We start from the raw sequence: 16,345 nt of genomic DNA on the forward strand, positions 1-16,345 counted from the left end.
TTGATAATCCGACGAAACGCGGGGTATTCCTTGTGGTATGGTGACTTCATCAATGTTTTCCATCCTGAGCGTAGTCAGTTTATTGCTAAGATCTCTAAAAATATAACAAAGAAAAATCAAAAGAAAACAAATTTCGGCACGCACACAGACAATTTAACTCGGACGACAGCGATCGTATTAAAATACATAAACTCAAGCTGAAGATCAGTTTCAGATCTTATCTATAATATACATATATGTTATTTGCCGGCTGGGAGGTCCGTATGGTGAAAAACTGTGACCGAGGTCACAGTTTTTCACCATACGGACCGACCGTAAGCCGGCAAATAACATGTTTATTTTTTTTTCCTGCAGTAAATTGGTTTTACAGATTACAAATGGGTTTGCTTACGCAACTCTTGTCATTGAATCGGCTTGCGCGCCGTCCACTAACGATTTGTGAAAAATCTTAGCAACGAGCGGGTAACTCAGATAGTAGACAAAGAAAGATGTATTAAAAAACAGATTTTTTTTCGAACACTTTGTGTTAGTTGCATTTATTTCACCAGTTAAGTTCTCCAAAATTGTTTTTGCGGGTGAAATTTCGTGCGAAGTTTGAAGTTTTACTACAAAAGCAATTTCTGTCAGTCGTTGCTTTTAAAATAATTTCGTCACTTTTCTACCGTAAATTGAATAGCAGAAAGCGAGGAAATTCGTTAAGTTTATTCCACAGAAATTCTTCTAAATACAGCAACGATTAGAGAGATAAACTCGACTGAAATTGACTCGAATTTTACGGCGAGAGAAACACAGGATTACGAACCATTACAGCGCCAAGCTACAAACAATCAAGCAAACACTCACAACTTCAAAACACTCAATTGAATTTACTTACAGTGACTTTCCTTGCCATTATAAAGTGAACAGAGATAAACTTGCGTTGACTAATCGTCGATGGATGTGTAAAAAAGACAAAAGATTGACGATTACCGCTAACTTTTAGGAGCGAAATTTAGGCAGCGGGAAAAAAATCCGGCCCGTGGGCCGTATCGTAAAAAGCTGGACCGGTCACGTGCGTATGATAAGCCAATCAAATTCGAGGATTTAGTTTTCCGGCCCGCTGAGGTGCTTGAGAAAAAAAATAAAACCTTTATATTGCTGCCAGGTCAAACTCCTGGTCGACTAGTGCGGTATGTTTTTCCTGTTGGGCTCGGTGTTTTTTCATAGTCAACGTTTCAACAAAGAGAGACTTCTTTGCAGCAGGCATGGGCATTTCTAACGCCAAACTAAAGCTGAACTCCAAGGGTCTTACATCGGTATTATTGTCCTGTATGTAAGGTTTATTTGAATTTAAAATTTGGAAGATTTAGATTAGTTAGAAGGCTAGGTCACACGCCGCCTCATTTTAGGGGATATGGGAAATGACACTGATCACGTTTACTCTTTTCAGTCAGAATTATACCATAGCTGTAATATTTAGCTCTTATTAACCGAGCTGGAGGTCTGTGTGGGAGAATCTTGACGAGGTCGTGTGTACAGACCGAACGTAGTGAGGTCTGTACTCAGGACCTCGGTCAAGATTCTCCCATACAGACCGACTTAGCTCTGTTAATAAGATGTTTATTACATGGCAAAGAAGAAAACTTTAATTCGTTTAATGTAACTGGTTTGCTGACAGTTTGCTTGCGAACGGCGATGAGCTTAACCTAAATCTACCGAAATTTGCTCGTCCTCTTTACTTTTTTCTTGTCATCAGGCTTTTTGGCACTTCCATAAATGATTGAGAAGAAAATAAAAGAAAATGGTGAACATTTTTGTATTTTAGTTTGCTACTTTTTCAACGCAAAATGAAACCGGTCTAGATGGGAAAATCTAGACCGCGGTCAATATCGATTTCAGCCAATCAAATTCGTGAATTCGGTAGTTCCCAGTTCTTGTGAGACACAGCCATATAATAATTTCAAGTATTAAATACATTTTCTTTTTCTTTATTGTCTTATTCAAGTGAGACAGTAAGTTTTCTTCCATGCACGTACGGTGTGTTGAAGCTCTATTTCCGAAGATTTTTGATTTATCACAAGTTCCCATTTCCCAGCTCTGAACAAGACAGAACTTGAAATTTGATATCACGCATTGCCTTTAAGTCTTCAGTGTTCACTATCAGATTGCTTACCTCTCGATTTTGTTGTTATCCGGTTATTAAGGGGAAACATCGCAGCATTTTAACAAGCAAATTTGATTAGCACCCGGCAATACACACTTATTGAAATAGTTGAACTTTTGATGTCTGATTGAGCTAGCTCTTGATTTACTTACAGGATATAAAGCACAGCAAAGGATCTGAAGAAAGACCTGCAAAAAGTGAGTGACAAGTGTTAGAAATGTTTATTTTTAGCTCAAAAACAGGGAGACGGGGTGGATTATATTAAAAAACCAAAATTTGCGCTAAATTGTTTGCGCTCGCTCTCGAACTTCACTTTCAAAAATGTGTAAGGGTTGGGTTTTCATTATCCAGTTACTTTTCTTGAAGTCTGGTCTTTCAATTGTGATAATTCTCAAAGCTATCCCAGCCATTAAAGGGGTATCAAATATTTACCAAATAAACATTTATTTTAGTAAAACGATGCCTTGACTACGAATCTACGAGAGTCCAAATTACCATGCCTTGACTTCTACGATAGTCCATGTGTCCTCTAGCTCGATATTCGATATTTGGTCCTTATAAGTGAAACAGTTAAACTTAAATCTCTTATCTGTAAGTCTCCGTCTTCGTCTTCATGTTCATATTCATATTCATATTCATCATCATCATCATCATCTCTGAGCAAATTCATGACAGTTCAAGCTGGCATAACTTGGTAATAGGTCTTTTCCCACTTGAACTTTGGTGACCTTCACGTGTTCATCTTTACCTGGGTAAACTTCGACGATTCGAGCAAGAGGCCAGTGTCCTCGTGGTGTCTTGGGCGACGTCATGACTAACAAAACGTCACCAACTTGAATGTCTCGCTCAACAGTTCACCACTTCTTCTGACGTTGAGAGCGGGTAACCACCCCCGAATCCAACGATGCCAGAAATGTCTAACCAGTTCCTGGACTCTTCTCCACCTTTATTCGGGTTGAATATGGTCTCGTCTATTGATTCTGGTGCTAACTGTCCTCCGACCGAATCAAAGAGGAAATGATTCGGCGTTACTGGTACGTCATCTTTAGGATTAGCTTATTAATAACGCAGTGGTCTTTGAGTTTAGAAGTGCCTCCGCTCCAGTAAATGCCGTCATTAACTCTTCATCTGTGATGTCCGCATTGCCCAGGATTGTGTATCTGCTCGCATTGCAGCCTTGATCATAGTCTCGTGGGCTCCTCCAAAATGACGCGAGGGATTACTGATTCATTGGATTGCAGTCGATTTGGATTATTTCTTGGTCAAGCTCTCTGACTAAATTGCGTACGTCCTTGTTACTTCCAAAGAAGGTTCCTCCATTGTCAGATAACATTTCTCTTGGAAACCCCCTCTGAGTGAACATTCTGTAGAAAGCATTCAAGAACGAGTCCGTGTCAAGTGCATAGTTACACAAGTAACGCTTTGTTTCCGACGTGTCCTTCTTCCCTGGATAGTGTAGCCTGCGTAGCAAGCGTTTCTGGGTGGTTCGGGAGCAAAGAATTACAGCGCGAAAAATGGAGCGAGTAAAAGAGGGGGGAGGGGGAGGGGAAGGAAGGAAACGCTTGCAGACAAACCCCTGGATTTTGAAAACCGCCCACTTGACCTTCCATGCCTGAGTGCGCACACTGAGATTTCGTGCTGTCATCGGCTGTCATAAATTAACCAATAAAATCTTCGGCTTTCCGTAGCGGAAGTGAACTTTGAACCAAAATAAACTTTAACTTGTCAAAATATGTCTGAAACAACGAGCGCACGGTGGGAACGGAGAAATCTCGATGAATGAAATTTGGTAATTTATAATCAAGCTATATTTCTACTCAATCCGTCTAAAAGGAAAGACTGCAAGAGTGAAGTTTTAGCACAAATCTGCCAGAAAGTTAAAATGTGAGAAGTATTCAAGTTGCGTTAGTAATCCTTGTGCTCGCAAGATTCGAAATCTTTGATCACTCTATTCATTCGTCCAGGAATCGATACAAGGTGAAATTAGCAAGTCGACTCCCACAAAGGCAACTCCAGTAAAGAAGCGTTTGCTTGAAACGCCAGATCCGCAAATCGGTTCGAGTGTTATCGCCTGTAGCAAAAACAAACAACGGAAGGTCTTCTCGGAAAACTTTGGAATTTGGGCAGGAGAGACTTCAAACATCTGAGAGGGAAAATAACGATAATCTTCACCAGTATCTGAATAAAGATAATCTTCCCCATGGCCAGACGAAATCACTAGGTTGTCCCACGCAGTAGTGCGAATCTTCTGTCCCGTGGTTTATTATCTTGTCCTTGGCGCATGTGGCATTTAAGAAAGTGATGTTAAAATTAAAGGAACAGCTGCAAATTGTGTCGTGCTTGCTTCTGCAATGATGTGCAGGCTTCGAAAAACCAAAGCGTCGGTATTGCACTACAGGATTTCTACCGTACTGTCGAAGCTGACGACTAAATCCTCGTTCACCGAGAAAAGTTACAGCGTTTTGTAAAAAAGCTTCGAACGCGTCTTCCCCTTTTGTCTGGCATTCAAAGGTATTAAAATACCTTTGAGCGACACATGTCAATAATATTAGACTAGCCCAGCCAATCACGAGCCCCGTTCGCTGGCGAACGGAGGTTCTCAAAATCCAGGGGCTTGTCTGCAAGCGTTTCCTTCCTTCCCCTCTCCCACCCCCTCTTTCTTTTTTTTGGCTCTCGCCCCATTTTCCGCGCAGGCAAAACACCGAAAATCCCGTTCCTCGGTCTTTCTTTGCTTCCAAACCCCACGGAAATGCTTGCTACGCAGGCTATGGATAGTGATGAATGGCTCACCATAATTCACAGTAGTCTATGGGAGCTCTCTCAAGGAGAATCGAAGTCCAATCTGTGGAAGATCGCTAGATGGGTCATAACTTGTTTAGCAGCTTTAGCCTTTCTTATTTGGCATTCGTTGCACTCCTTCTTCCATTCCCGAATTTCTTCACGACCAGAAATGATCCAGAAGCCTGTAGTCAGCAGGATTCTCATTGGTTGGCATGAAACGCTACTGCTTCAGATTCATCAAACTTTGAATTTCTCCCCCTCGGTTTGCTACGAAACGTATAAATTTCCAACTTCTTCCTTTTATCTACCACTGGAAATTCATACTATCGGACCATAAGACTGCTTTACCCAATGCATTACTGAAAACTGTGGTACTGACTCGGTCATCCTTAGTCCCAGGATTGCTGCCATCAGTTCTAAGCCGCGAGTGGTGTAACTCTTGTCTTGGCTGCAACTAGTTGACTTGATACTGATCCACTCTCGTATGCAACCCTCAAATAAACAACAGCACCATATGCATCTTGCGATGAGTCTACAAAGGTGTGTAAGGTTTCTGACAGCACAACTTCTTCTGGGCCAAATCGTAAACATCTGGGAACTTTAATCGCCGGTAATTCTTCCAACTCACAGAACCATTCTTGAGACTTGTGGAACAACTCTCTCGGGCATAGCTCATGCCATTCAAATCCTGCCATCCACATCTCCTGCATCATAACTTTGACTCGAATGGTAAATGGTGCCAAAAAACCAACTGGGTCAAATAGTGAGGGGGTTCTCTTCAGGAAATTCCCTTTAGTGAGCTAAAAGTTTTCTTCGAGCGGATTTGGTTTGAACTTGCACGTGTCTTCTTCTGGAAGCCACGTGATTCTCAGTGTCTTCACTGTTGGTAGAGGATCCTTGTTGATGCATATGTCCACCTCTGATGCTCTGTCCACGATTGGTATCTTCTCTAGAACCTAGGGTGAATTGGACAACCATTTACGAGCGTGCATTTCTGACCTGCTCATCTAACTGCTTGTACAACTCAATACCGTGATCGTCGTCCAACATCAAGTCCATCTGTCATCCGTATATGTTGACTTTGACACAGTTTCTGCAGCTAAGGGCAGCTCATCTTTGTGTTACTCGGCATGTGTTTGGGAGAAGAATTACGAACTGTGCTCGGAAAGACGACGAGTTAATCCTAAAAACGACTCGATTGAACTCCTATTCTTCTGGTTCTCTCTGCTGATCCAAGGACCTCCATAAAAACTGTTGACCTGATCGGTCTTTATTGCAGCTTCAATTCTCACATAAATATTTCAGCGATGTCACAGATGCCTGCAACAGGGTGTCTTCTGAATCGGAGTAAAACACCATTCAGATCTCTTTGCAGCACCCGTCATTGATAACTGACGTCATTGAGGGCGATTCCTTCAAACTTCGCAGAGGCGTCAAATACGATGTGAGCCTTTGTCGCAGCTCTGTCCAGTCTTATTAATCGTGAGAATCATCTCCTTGCGGGCTTTTCTTCGGTTGGGTCGATCTTGCGAATGTAGCCGCTCTCCAAATATTGAGTGATGTTTTCTGAGTAGGTTGGTGCGATCTCTGGATTGTTCAGTAAACGTTCCTCCGTGTTTCACAATCTGCGTAGTGCCATGCCATGATTGTCTGGCAGGTTAAGAACGTTCGATCACCTTCCACGGAAGTGCCACTTGATATCTTGATATCCATCCAAGTACTTGAGAGTCTTCTCAACGTACCTGCCCTAATGCACATAACTTTCATGTTTCCTGTGACCTTTAACACGTTCTGCTGTGAAGGCCATTATCTTAGTTTTCAAAATTCCCATCCAAACTTTCTAACTTGACCTCAACTGGGATAGTTTCGAAGGTTTCAATCTGCCCACTAGAACATTCACAGTTACGCTTTAATTTGGGGATGTCCTTAAAGTCCAAGCTCAGAGGCTACATCAGCATTGAAATAAGTTTTCAGTTAGTTGAAGCTTTGTCCAGCAAGTCCTTCTTCAGAAACACTGGAACTGTCCGTAGCGCCAAATATCTTGTCTGTGCACTTTGGGTCGTCACTGCGGGGTGAGACCTCTCTGTTGATTGCTCAGCTGGATACTGGGAGGGGGGGAAGGGCCATTTCATTATTTGCCTCAATTTTGATGCTCGTTTTTCCCCTTCACGACTAACCTCTTCCAGGCGCTCAGTTAGTTTGGACTCACCGCGAGAAACAGCGCGCGAAAAAATAAAAAAAAAGCGTGACGAGAGGAAGCGAAAGAACACGTTCTTTCGCTTCATCTCGCCGCGCTTTTTCTTTTATTTTTTCGCGCGCCGTTTTTCGCAATGCGCTCCAACTAACTGAACGCCTGGAAGAGACTACTTCACTTCGCTCCTTCAACTGTTCACTTCGATCTGCCGGCGCAGAGTCTCTATTCAACAATCGATTGTGAGTGTTCTTACAATTATTTATCCCGCAAACTCTCGATCTAACGCACTTTTCTCCATAGCCTGCGAGCAGGCTCACCTTTGAGTCAAACGCGCGACCAACAAAGAGCGAAGCGATCCGGCGTGTTAGAGTCTGGTGGAGACGCGCCAAGAAAGTGAGCCTGCCTTGATCTCTGTAAATTTTTCATCTCTACTTCACCTGAATGAAGTAAAATACCATCGGTCGAAAAGCGGGAAAGGCGAGAAAACTGTCAATCTACTATGTTCCATGAACAGCGATAATGTTACTAGATCCTCATGGAGTCGGTAATTAACCGCTTGTTCTCACAATTTCAAATAAGAAATAGGTCGTCCACATTTGGAGTCAGAGGAAGAGTTGAGTGGGCGCATTACTCATGTTTTAACAAAGTTCCAGTCTATTTCTGGTTAAATTTCAAACTAAAGAGTAAGCAGGAAATAGCAGTTGAAATTATGTTAATTCATCAGGAAGCACTTGTCGCATTGCCGACTGCATTTTGTATGAGTTAAATATTACAAACGTACGTGATAGCGAGCGGGCAACGAAACAACACAAAGGCTTTTGCCAGTTTTATACCAGCATCATCAAAGACCAGACTGCCAAAGCACGGTCACTTGGTATCAAGTGTATGTCCTTGCTGGGTATAAACTTTCACGGTTTTTCTTGGGTAAAACTTTATTAACAACGGAAAAGCGCCTGCGTGCTGTCATGAAAAATATTAACAATTTTCCTTAGAAATCTGAGCTGCCAACGTTCATACTTACGTTGAAAATGGGTTTGGCTTATTTCTTCTGTGATTTTAGGAGTGGAAATGAAAAATGGAAATTTGCAGAGATCAGAGCAGACACACTTTCTCGTATGGTGGCTTGGTTGCTCGATTTCGTGATTTAGATTTCAAACCGTGAACTGTTTCCGATGCCACTGTACTGTCTGGAATGAGGCCCTGTTAGGGGGGGGGGGGGGTGCCCATGTCCCCTGTCTGAATTTCACGAGCGGCTATGTCGGCATTTCGCAAGGTTCTTATGTCGCCTGTCGGAAATTATACACGTGCATAATATATCATAATACTTTTGTCTATTAAAAAACTGACAATACGAAGACAAACATCAGGAGAACAAAAATCAATCAAAGTTTGACTGAAGAAGTCGTCTGTTCTAGCCATATTTTGCCAAACAAAAAAATAATAATAATAAGATAATTTGAAAATCGAGACCAGAGTGACTTTCAGTTTTTGTAGGTGCAGTTTATTCAACCTCGATCCATGGCTAGACTAGTAATGACCCCAATAAATAACGAATCGATGAGACACTACCAGTTAAGACTGAATGCCTTGTATCAAATTTGACATGATAGTAGTGTAGAGAATATTAAAACATTAGCTGAAGTCACGGAAGACACAACAGCAATGGAGTAATAATTGTGTATATTTTGGGGCCGTCTACGCTATTATATGAAAAGTTCTAGTCAGAGGTCCAAACGGTCTGGGCGAGTGACACTCCTTCCAGATGATGTACACAAGGACATTCTGCCAAAAACCACGTCTGCTTGGCTTTCATCTTCGGAGTCAAGGTCGCTGGTCTCCTCGCAACTTCCTTTGTCTTGCAGAAAATCGTCCACTTCATTTTGATGTCTAAGAAATGTCTCGTACGACATCTCTGTCAGTTTGACAAAGTTGTCTCCTCTTTGAAAATGTCCTGCGTCCACTTTGCCTGCTATAGCATTTCGGTGAATTAGTGCTTTTCCGTCCAATGTAAAAAGAAGACAATCTTCAAATGAGGGAACAAATAACTGAACATCACAAAAGTTAGTTTGTTCCTCGTCGCTTATGTCAGCTTCAACAGTTCCAACAAGGAAGGGCCCTTTGTTGAAAGTTCCACGAATGTGATCACGTTTCACTATCAACACACTATTGGCTTTGAATAAAATGTTTGCTACAGTATGAGGTTCAGGCTGCGTCTCTGTGTTCCTAGAAGCAACAGATGCGGCGAGGTCATCAGTGGCGGAGAAATCTAAAGGCCTTGGTTCAGGATCTGGTGTTGAGTATGCAAACAATGGAAGAGTGCCGACATTGTCTTTGGTACTCTGGTTCCGAACGGTTACTTGACGAACTGGTTTACCAAAGCTGTCCCTCCAGTCTCTCATTAACTTCTGATCATCTTTTGCCATTTCTACTGATGATGGAACAGACAAGGATGGCAGGTCTCGAAATGGGAGTTTCATCTCATCTGGTACTTCATAATAAGAATGTGGGGACGTGTAGTAGACAAAGCCACTATCAGTGAGTTTCTTCAATGACTCGCGAATGGTGGGCGCAAATAGATATGCAAACTCCAAGGCAGTCGGCGTGTCGTTTCTAGAGCGCATTTGGCTGAAAAAGTTTTCCACAACAAGTGTCAAGGTGGCGACCAGTTTGAGAAAGCTGTCGAACTCAGAGTTGACCTCTTTCAGAAAATCTCTCAATGAACATAATGAATCTCTGAGAATTTCAACGCTACGTTTACTCTTTGATGATATTGTTCCTTGAGGTCCTTGAGTCGCTGCTTTTCGTCCCATTTTCTCGTGAATCTCATCTACCCAAACATCAACTGCCGAACTCAATTCACTCAACGAGGAAATGGCGTCGTCGATAGTGTTGTATTCTGCTTGAACTCCGCGCAAATGAACTCCGAACATTTTGGATAACGAATCAAGTAGCTCGAGGAATTTACACAGGGAATTCGTTGGAATGATTACTTTAATAGCTCCTACCGCTGTATCTGCGACATACATGGTTTTCCCTTCGATGCATAATGCTGTTGGTTGAGAAAAAGATGCTGCTAAGCTGGATCCATCACTTGACTTATTTGCACCAGATCCAGCAAGCACTCGAATTTCTGAGGTTCTTGGCAAAAAACTTCGCACCAAACGCGATCCCCGGTCTGTGAAGACAATGTTTCCGTCGGTTGAAACATCCACCCCGTGGACAGCATGGCAATTTGGCGTACCACTTTTAACTATAAGCAAGCTTTCAGACGTTGCCAGATTGAACTTTGTGATTCCACCATCCCTGCTCGAGTTAGCAACATATACGCTGCTTCCATCAAACGCCAGTCCAAAAGGGTTTGCCGTTTCAGGAAGCTTTAAGACCAAACTGACAGTGCCTTGCAGAAATGCGCCATTGTTGCTGATGCTTACCTGGAAGACGGACTGGGAATGGCTGTCGGACACCATAAGCAAGTCTGTTGCAGCAGCAACAATTGCTAATGGTTTCTTGATCTCTTTATCCAATAGAAGCTTATTCAGATCAGATGTTGAATACTTGATTCCTTTTCTTTGGTCCTGAACTCATGTCGTCATTGCCTTTACAAGATCTTTCTTTTTAGCACAGGCGTTAACTTGGCTATGACGCGCATCTAACTGAGCACGTAGGTCGACTACCTTCATCTTGTTGGGATCCATAAACACCGATGACCCAATTGCTTTGTACGCCACTCGTTCGTTGCCTGTATCTGCAACAAAAACGATGCCACTGCTATATGCTACATCATTGGGATGTTTCAGTGACTTTGAAACCTCGGTCACATCAACTGGGTAGTGGAGGCGGGCCAGAAATAGTTTAGATTTTTTGTTGTCGGTGATAAACAAACTACCATGATCACCAACACAGACACCAGTAGAATTCTCAATCACACCTTTGGAGTTTCCTTTATAAAGGCGAAAGGTCTCTGGGATGATAGTCTGCACAAGGAGTGGTACCTTACGGATGACATCTCTCACTGATGGCTTTGCAATGAGACGCATGGATTCTACCGACACTCGGTCCCGATTTCTTACCGCACTGAGTGTGACTTCTTTACGCATCTGACGTCTGATGTCATCATCTTCATCGTTATACAGCACGCGGAGATTCGGAGATTAAATCTCTCGCCATGAAGGAACAGAAACCAATTGGCAAAGGAAGACTTGAGGCATTTTCCGAGATGAACTGCTTCTGGGATTGGTTTTAGGAACTTCACCTGCTCCTTGATCTCGTCTTCAGTTTCTTCAGTGGAAAGCTTAGCGATCTGCTCCATTGCCTGTTTGTTGCTTTCTTCACAATCAGCTGTCCAAAGAAGAACCAAAAGCTTCACGCATTTAATACCTGATTCCAAGCAAGATCGGCATGCTCGAAGTGTAGTGTCACTACTTTGATGTCCCAAATCGCTGCAAGGCTGGCAGACTGTGCCACTCTAAAGACAAGCTGAAAGTAATGAATGCTAATTAAAACAGAAACTAACTTTTTCAGTGTTTAAATTAATTGCCTTTTTTTGGCTGTTTTGTGATCAAGTTGCTGTTAGTACTTTTATCCACTCGGAAGGTTGCTTTAACACACGAGACCTTTTGTTAATTAAACTGTAGAGTTTTCAGTAAGCAGGTTTTTGTCAGGGTAGCATTACAAAAAGAGGGCTGGAATCTTATCATTTATTGTCTATCAACCTACCTTCACATCGGTTTCTGCAGCATTCTCCAGAAGTATCAATTGCGTTCATGGTGGTTGTTGTATGTCTCATTAAGCATCTAAGACAAAGTTACAACTGAGCAACACGCTTCATTATTCTTTCCGCTACGTCTTCGCCGGAGACGCGTTTTCCCGTAAACTCCAGGCCAACAGGAAGTGACAAATTATTGTCCAATGAAGTGATAATTTCACAGTTGACCTCAGTTACAAAGGAGACCTTCAAAGTTCCAGGATCAGGAGATGGGGTTGCTTTAACGTACTCCAAGTCAACTGGGAAGAGAAGGCCAACCAACTCTTTTACACTTGTATCAAACTGGAGACCCGGCTTAATACTCATACCATCGGTGGCTAAACAGACTGGAATCACATGAAGATGTGGTTGGTCAATCAAGGGGTGAACTCCACTTTCCTCTAACTGAGCAAATAATAGATAGGAAATTAAAAGGTTTTTTATTATACCGTCCTTGGTGGTATAACCAGCCTTGTCCTTGCTTCTTGTTGATTTAGAAGGGACAAACGGAAGATTCCAGTTTCCCCAGTTGAAGTCAAATGTCTCACCTTTCTGCTGACCATGAAACCGGGCACCACGTAACAGATTCATAACTTTGTCCTGGCCATGAAATGCAAGAGTTTCAGCGAACAAGGTCACATCTTTGTCGTGTGTGAATTGTTTTCTCGCATCTGATGATTTCTGCGCAAACTCGAGGGCACTTCGAAGAACTTTGTAAAAGATGTGATGGCGTGGAAGATTGCCACTTTGGATCTCTTGTTGCAGAGCCACCACGACTGGATCTAGCTCTTCCAAGCATCTATAGGGCAGAGATAGAGTTTATAGTTACATATATTAGGGCAATTCACTTAATTGAGAAAGTAATCAATCGGCAGTTTCTCTAGAAACGTGCTCTTTGAAACATGACTTGAAAAAATTAAAAAGCGTAACCACAAGTACTCAGACTGAAACGAACTTACACTAATCCATCACTCTCATCACTCTCGTATTCAGTATGTCCATCCTCAGAATGGCTGGTAAATTCAGACTCTTCTATATCTTCGCTTTGTAGACAAAAAAGGAATCAAACAGCATATTTAATCAGTTTGGCCTTTATTTCAAGTGTTTACGAACTGCAGTTGACAATTACAGTAAAACGGAAGTACATTTTTTTCTTCAAACTCATTCGAGATTATGAGGACTCGGCGTAGTTCTTACTTTGCAGTTTTGCATGCTTGAGAATATGTCCCTAATATCGCAACTTTTCACAACCTTGCAGCTCTTCCAGTGATCTGTTTAGGAGCAAGTGGAAAACAGGAATTAGCACTGTAAGGGCATAAACATGTAATCAAGGAACCAAGGTCTGCTACTAAATTGAATATTTACTTCTTATGCAAGACGGACCACCCTCACTCCACCCGTTCCCACATCTTTTAACTTGATGTTAACATTTGCTAGAATATGTTCTCGCGGGTCGTACACACAATAAAGAAATTCAGTGAATTATAATCTTGTCTTAAAATACATGGGTCATGCATTTGTGTGATTGATGTCATTAATGTAATTTTCCAACATTATACCTACGGTTCCTGAAGTGCTGATGATATCTCAGTCTCTTGACAGCCCTAGTTACTCCGCATTTTCCACACACGATGTGTAGTTCCGTAACTGCGCGAGATCCTGGATAGTGGACTTTAACATCTGCAAACGGACGTACACTGATAGTAAATTACTGTGGTCACTTTTTGTGCGGGCTAAAGAAAAGTTAGAAGTGATCAGTTAAGATCTTAGAAAATAGTCTTCTCACCCTGCTTAAACTTCTCCAGAAGTTTTTCTTGGTCTTCTCCTCTTTGATATTTGAATTCCTCAACAGTACCAGTGTAATTTCTCAGTTTCAGGAGAAGGTCTTTGTCTTGTACAACACGCTCATCCCGCTTGTAAGGTCCCCTTATCATTTTCTTTTTTATCTTCGCGCTCGTCGATGAAACACCCTTAACTCTACTGTATTGTATTTCATGAAGGCGAACTATGGTAATAGATGAACAAAATTTAGATCCCTGAGCCATTTTAATACTAGGAAATTGCTTAACCTTTACCCTTTCGCCAAGATTATTTTAAAGAATCTAAAGTAGATATTTGGCGAAAATGGCAAAGGCCGTAATTGAGTTAGCCTTCTCTACCAGGTTACCGATGAAAAACTTATTGGAGAGGAGAACTTGTATTATCCTGGGGTATGTTAACGACAATGAGACATTTTCTACTTAAACAACTTTTTTAACCGGTGACCACCTTATTAATAATTTACATAGCATTGTTACTCACCAGTGAGACAATATTGCCCTGCGCCACTGTAAAAACGGGTCCTTAAATTTTCCCAATCCGTCTGCGCGTTGGCCATGTACGTTTTCTCAGAACAGACGACACCAATTTCAATATTGAAATCGCCGATTTGGTTCCTTCTGGCATCAGTTGCCAATCCATATTCTTTTCTGAGATCTTTTTTTAGAGTACACAAATCTCGGTGAAAGTCTGACATCACGAAAAGGGTATTTCTGCAGCCAGATTTCTTTGAGTGGCCGTATTTATAGACCTCTATTGTAGTGTCGACTGTTAGTTTCGAGCTATCTACTGTGGACATTGTGGCGGACGTACTTTCGTTGACGGAATTCTTGTTGGCAAACTGAGCCATAGTCATCTGAACTGATTTCGGCCTCGACTCTTGCTTCCGTTTTTTCACTTCGCAGACACCTGATTGCTCCTCGTCTGAGTGGTCTACACAGCTCCTTTTTCTTTTTCTATCTTTCCTGTCGTAATCGTTTGCTAGAGTAATGAAAGACAATTTATGACTGATATTTATTTTCAGGCACTACTCAAAGGAGTGTTGCGTGACCGCAAATACCAGATACCCCAGAGGCGATCAGAGGCGTCGGAGATCTGTAACCAGACCTAACCACAGTCTTCCTTCAATGCCATGTGTTTCTTTTGTTTCTCAATACTTATGCAATTTCCAAAGCTTTGTGACAAATCGATTTTTTTTTTTTTTTGATCGCAACGTAACTGTCCCATCAAAACTAGTAACTTTCGTTTTTTTAAAATTCATAAGCTTAAAATACTTCAGAACTCGAATTTTCCTGGAGTTGTTGGACATTAGAGATTAGATTCTCAATTTTTTTCCCGTGTCTACCCACCAAAAACATCTAAGATGACGTCAGAAACCGTGAAACGGTTCATTTAATCTTTTTACCAAATTTTCCCTTGGTAAAAACGTTCCAAGGAAAATTCTGAAAATCTGACGAAACGTTAATGAACAGAAGACTCTCCCTTAACAGTTACCGTACGGGTTGCTTGGTCTACCTGGATCAAAAGTATAAGTTGATGACCTTTGATCCCCGTTCATGACCATTCGTGACAGATCCGGAGTTTTCCGTGTTGTGAAACCATTTATTCTATAATTTATGGGTTAGCGCTGACTCATAGCCACGTGTTTTAGATCACTGGGAATGATATAAGACATATAAGAGCAGTAACCTCGAAGACTAGTAACATCCCTCTAATTTTCATTGACGTTATCATTCTTTTAATCTGAAGATTTACCCTCACCTGGTCTCTCTCTTCTTTCTGACTTTTCGTGCTTTTTTTTTTTTCCTTCTTGTGCTTTTTGACCTTTTTGTGTTTGCCCATGTTGATGCCGTCAGTGACCGTCAGTGACCAGTCAGTGACCAGTCAGTGGTACTGTGACCAGTCAGTGGTACTTGATAGTTACGTATTTGAAGATAGAAGAAATGATCGGACATCGCTTGCAAGTAACGACAGTAACACGAACGCGACAGTAAAATATCTCCAACAGATGACAGAAAGATGGAGCGCGCGCGCACGTGGTTCTAGCCTCCTACCCGGATGCTCTTTGGACTCGTCATGCAATCCTCCTGCCGTGACGAACCCTAGTTGGTTAATTAATTTTTAGTTTTTGTTAATTAATGTCATTAATGACGTTAATATATTTCAGTCGGTAAAATGAGACGTATTTATGACTTATTGTATTGGTTTTATTGAAATGTTGTTGACGTTATTGTTTAAAACATGCACTGCATTCACAAATCCGAAATTCGCTGTCGGTCTATTGGTGTCGCTTTCCCTATTTCGCTGGAGTAGTCTGTCGTCTGTCGCCAGTTCGTGGCTCTCGTGTCGCCGTTTCAAGGCCATGTCGCTTGTCGGAATTTACCCCTAACAGGGTCTCTGGAATGCTGCTTCCTGGATGATGAATTCTCTTAACGTTACTACTGACTGCCAACGATCATTTTTATGAATCCACCGATGATAATGCGCCAGCATTGCTTCTGCCTTCCTTTTATAGTTACAGCGATCCGCTTTCTAGTTCTTCATGCCGAGCAACCTCCTTTAGGTTTATACTACTGTAACGTCTAACAAATATGCAAGTCTGTCGAGGTCCCTTGCATTTCCATGGCGAAGTGGCTTAAATCTCACTAATTCTTCTATACGCAAA

At 41.9% G+C, this 16,345-nt stretch overlaps 1 protein-coding gene and 1 pseudogene across 1 annotated transcript; both read right to left on the reverse strand.

Annotated features, from left to right (window-relative positions):
- Window positions 1-1,479: 1,479 nt before the first annotated feature.
- LOC145493018 (uncharacterized) lies at window positions 1,480-6,563 on the reverse strand (annotated as a pseudogene).
- A 6,491-nt stretch (window positions 6,564-13,054) lies between these two features.
- Window positions 13,055-13,880, reverse strand: LOC145493024 (uncharacterized). The gene is made up of 3 exons (XM_081472431.1): window positions 13,649-13,880; window positions 13,422-13,542; window positions 13,055-13,133 (listed from the first exon to the last, which is right to left on the reverse strand). The coding sequence occupies exons 1-3, from the start codon at window positions 13,794-13,796 to the stop codon at window positions 13,091-13,093; spliced, it is 312 nt and encodes a 103-aa protein (XP_081328557.1). The 5' UTR covers window positions 13,797-13,880; the 3' UTR covers window positions 13,055-13,090.
- Window positions 13,881-16,345: the final 2,465 nt, after the last annotated feature.

Source organism: Orbicella franksi, chromosome 7 (assembly GCF_964199315.1).
Source record: "Orbicella franksi chromosome 7, jaOrbFran1.1, whole genome shotgun sequence".
NCBI classification, from domain to species: Eukaryota; Metazoa; Cnidaria; class Anthozoa; order Scleractinia; family Merulinidae; genus Orbicella; species Orbicella franksi.

What these genes read in the sequence shown, in the direction of transcription:
- LOC145493024 (XM_081472431.1), bottom strand. Translation starts at nt 13,796, where the DNA reads ATGATAAGGGGACCTTACAAGCGGGATGAGCGTGTTGTACAAGACAAA. An exon ending in TCTGGAGAAGTTTAAGCAGG is followed by an intron (nt 13,543 to 13,648) that starts GTGAGAAGACTA and finishes GTCCGTTTGCAG; the next exon opens with ATGTTAAAGTCCACTATCCA. An exon ending in CAGCACTTCAGGAACCGTAG is followed by an intron (nt 13,134 to 13,421) that starts GTATAATGTTGG and finishes GCTCCTAAACAG; the next exon opens with ATCACTGGAAGAGCTGCAAG.